Source organism: Rhagoletis pomonella, unplaced genomic scaffold (genome assembly GCF_013731165.1).
Source record: "Rhagoletis pomonella isolate Grant_MI unplaced genomic scaffold, Rhpom_1.0 Rhpom_scaffold_00001, whole genome shotgun sequence".
NCBI lineage: Eukaryota > Metazoa > Arthropoda > Insecta > Diptera > Tephritidae > Rhagoletis > Rhagoletis pomonella.
The window spans coordinates 56,390,311-56,392,091 of record NW_023458555.1 but is presented as its reverse complement, the minus strand read 5'-3'; the positions used below and the strand labels follow the sequence as shown (position 1 = coordinate 56,392,091).

At 41.4% G+C, this 1,781-nt stretch overlaps 1 protein-coding gene across 1 annotated transcript; it reads right to left on the bottom strand.

Annotated features, from left to right (window-relative positions):
- Positions 1-215: 215 nt before the first annotated feature.
- On the bottom strand, positions 216-1,579 carry LOC118751721 (putative nuclease HARBI1). Its single transcript, XM_036486561.1, has 4 exons — positions 1,352-1,579; positions 801-965; positions 592-733; positions 216-538 (listed from the first exon to the last, which is right to left on the bottom strand). The coding sequence occupies exons 1-4, from the start codon at positions 1,577-1,579 to the stop codon at positions 216-218; spliced, it is 858 nt and encodes a 285-aa protein (XP_036342454.1).
- Positions 1,580-1,781: the final 202 nt, after the last annotated feature.

The following is a 1,781-nucleotide window of genomic DNA, read 5'->3' as shown; positions in this document are numbered from 1 at the left end:
TTCGTTCTTCATGTTTATTGTTTATCGTTTAAATAAAACAGACTCACTGAAGATGACATGAGAGTGTCGAAACGCGTAGGAGGGACAAGGGAAAAATATAAGCATTTCGCCTTTTGCTCCATCGGCCGAAGCAGCTCCAACCTAGCAAACAATATTTTAATGTATGTTTTAGGAAAAGAAGTTAGCAATCAGTCGTTCTTGAACACGCTTTGCCGCTAAGATGGTGCATTTGTATTGACAGGATAATTATCTGTTGAGGTTGCTGGAATGACACTGTCGAGCTCAGATGTTTGCACACCCAAACGCATGTTGTGCAACACTGTGCACGCGTTAACAACTTTACCAGCAAATTTGGGATCGTAAAAGAGCACTCTTTGTTGCGATAAACATCGCCATGTTCCTTTAAGGACGCCAAAAAGTCTCTCAACTGGATTGCGAGCCTTGCAGAGCGCCTCATTATACCGAAATTTAGGTGTCGCCTCTGGTTGGTTTGGTAATGGCGTCATAAGCCACGGCTCCAATGGGTTTCCAGAATCACCTGCAGATATTTTTTGTAATATTGCATTATAAGATAAATTAAAATCAATTTACCGATCAAAAACATGTGATTGCCATTTTCAAAAGATCGCCGCATTACTCTTCTTATTGCACACGAGCTCCAAATGTATGAGTCGTGCCGAGCCCCCGGAAACCTGGCATTCACGTTCAAAATTTTCAAATTGGGATCACATATCTATAGCGAATATAGCAATAAAAAATATAACCAAATATATATTTTTAATTGATAAAACTGCTCTTACCATTTGCACGTTTATTGAGTGGTAGCCATGATGGTTGACGTAAGCCTCCTCATGATGTTTGGGGCCTAAAATCGGCACATGGGTGCAACTGATTGCCCCTATGGTGCCCCCAACAAATGGAGAAGGTGCACGTGCAAATATTTCTTTGGCGGCTTGGCGCTCAATCTGGGTCATTGGAAATTTAATTCTAGTAAAAAACAAATTACCGTTGATCGCATCTGTCACCCGGTGTATGCAACGGCTTATTGAGGACTGGCTCATGGAAATGCCCCACTGCTCTCCTACAGGGCGTTGGTAATAACCAGTTGCGTAAAAGCGTAAAGCAGACAGAACCTACCAAAATGAAAAGTAGTTTACTAAGGGCCGGTTACTCAATGTCTGGTTAACACTGATCTGCGGTTAAACATCCTTATCGACGTCTTCGACTCCATGCATACAACAGGGCGTCGTTAACGTCGATAACTATGTTTAACCGGAGATTGGTGTTAACCAGACATTGAGTAACCGGCCCTAAGTATATTATGTTGCAAACATCCTAAATATTGACTTACCTGTTTTTCACTAGGTTTAGCAGTTATCCTGGATCCTTTTAATTTGTTATCCAGCTGCACAACTACGTCATTGGCCACGTCGGGACTTAGCCGGAAAGGTTTCCGGTACTCCGAAGGTGCCAATTCGAAGGGATTGTCGACATCTCGGAGTGCACGTCGATCTGCTGGGTGTGCAGTTAACTCCGGTCCGTCCCGGAAAATATCATACACCAAATATTCAAGGGCCATGTCTTATTTTTTCCTATCAACACACTAGAATTTTTGTTTGCTATTTTATTTCCTTTTTTCTTAACCACACAAAATTTTATCAAGACAACTTCGAATCTTTAACGACAACAGCTGATTTTGCGATAGCGAATATTTTTGTGAAAAGGGTTACCGAATATCAAGAACGTTAAAAATATCGTTAAGCTGATATAGAGGAGCTAAT

What these genes read in the sequence shown, in the direction of transcription:
- LOC118751721 (XM_036486561.1), bottom strand. Translation starts at nt 1,579, where the DNA reads ATGGCCCTTGAATATTTGGTGTATGATATTTTCCGGGACGGACCGGAG. An exon ending in CTAAACCTAGTGAAAAACAG is followed by an intron (nt 966 to 1,351) that starts GTAAGTCAATAT and finishes CCAATGACCCAG; the next exon opens with ATTGAGCGCCAAGCCGCCAA. An exon ending in ACTCAATAAACGTGCAAATG is followed by an intron (nt 734 to 800) that starts GTAAGAGCAGTT and finishes TATTCGCTATAG; the next exon opens with ATATGTGATCCCAATTTGAA.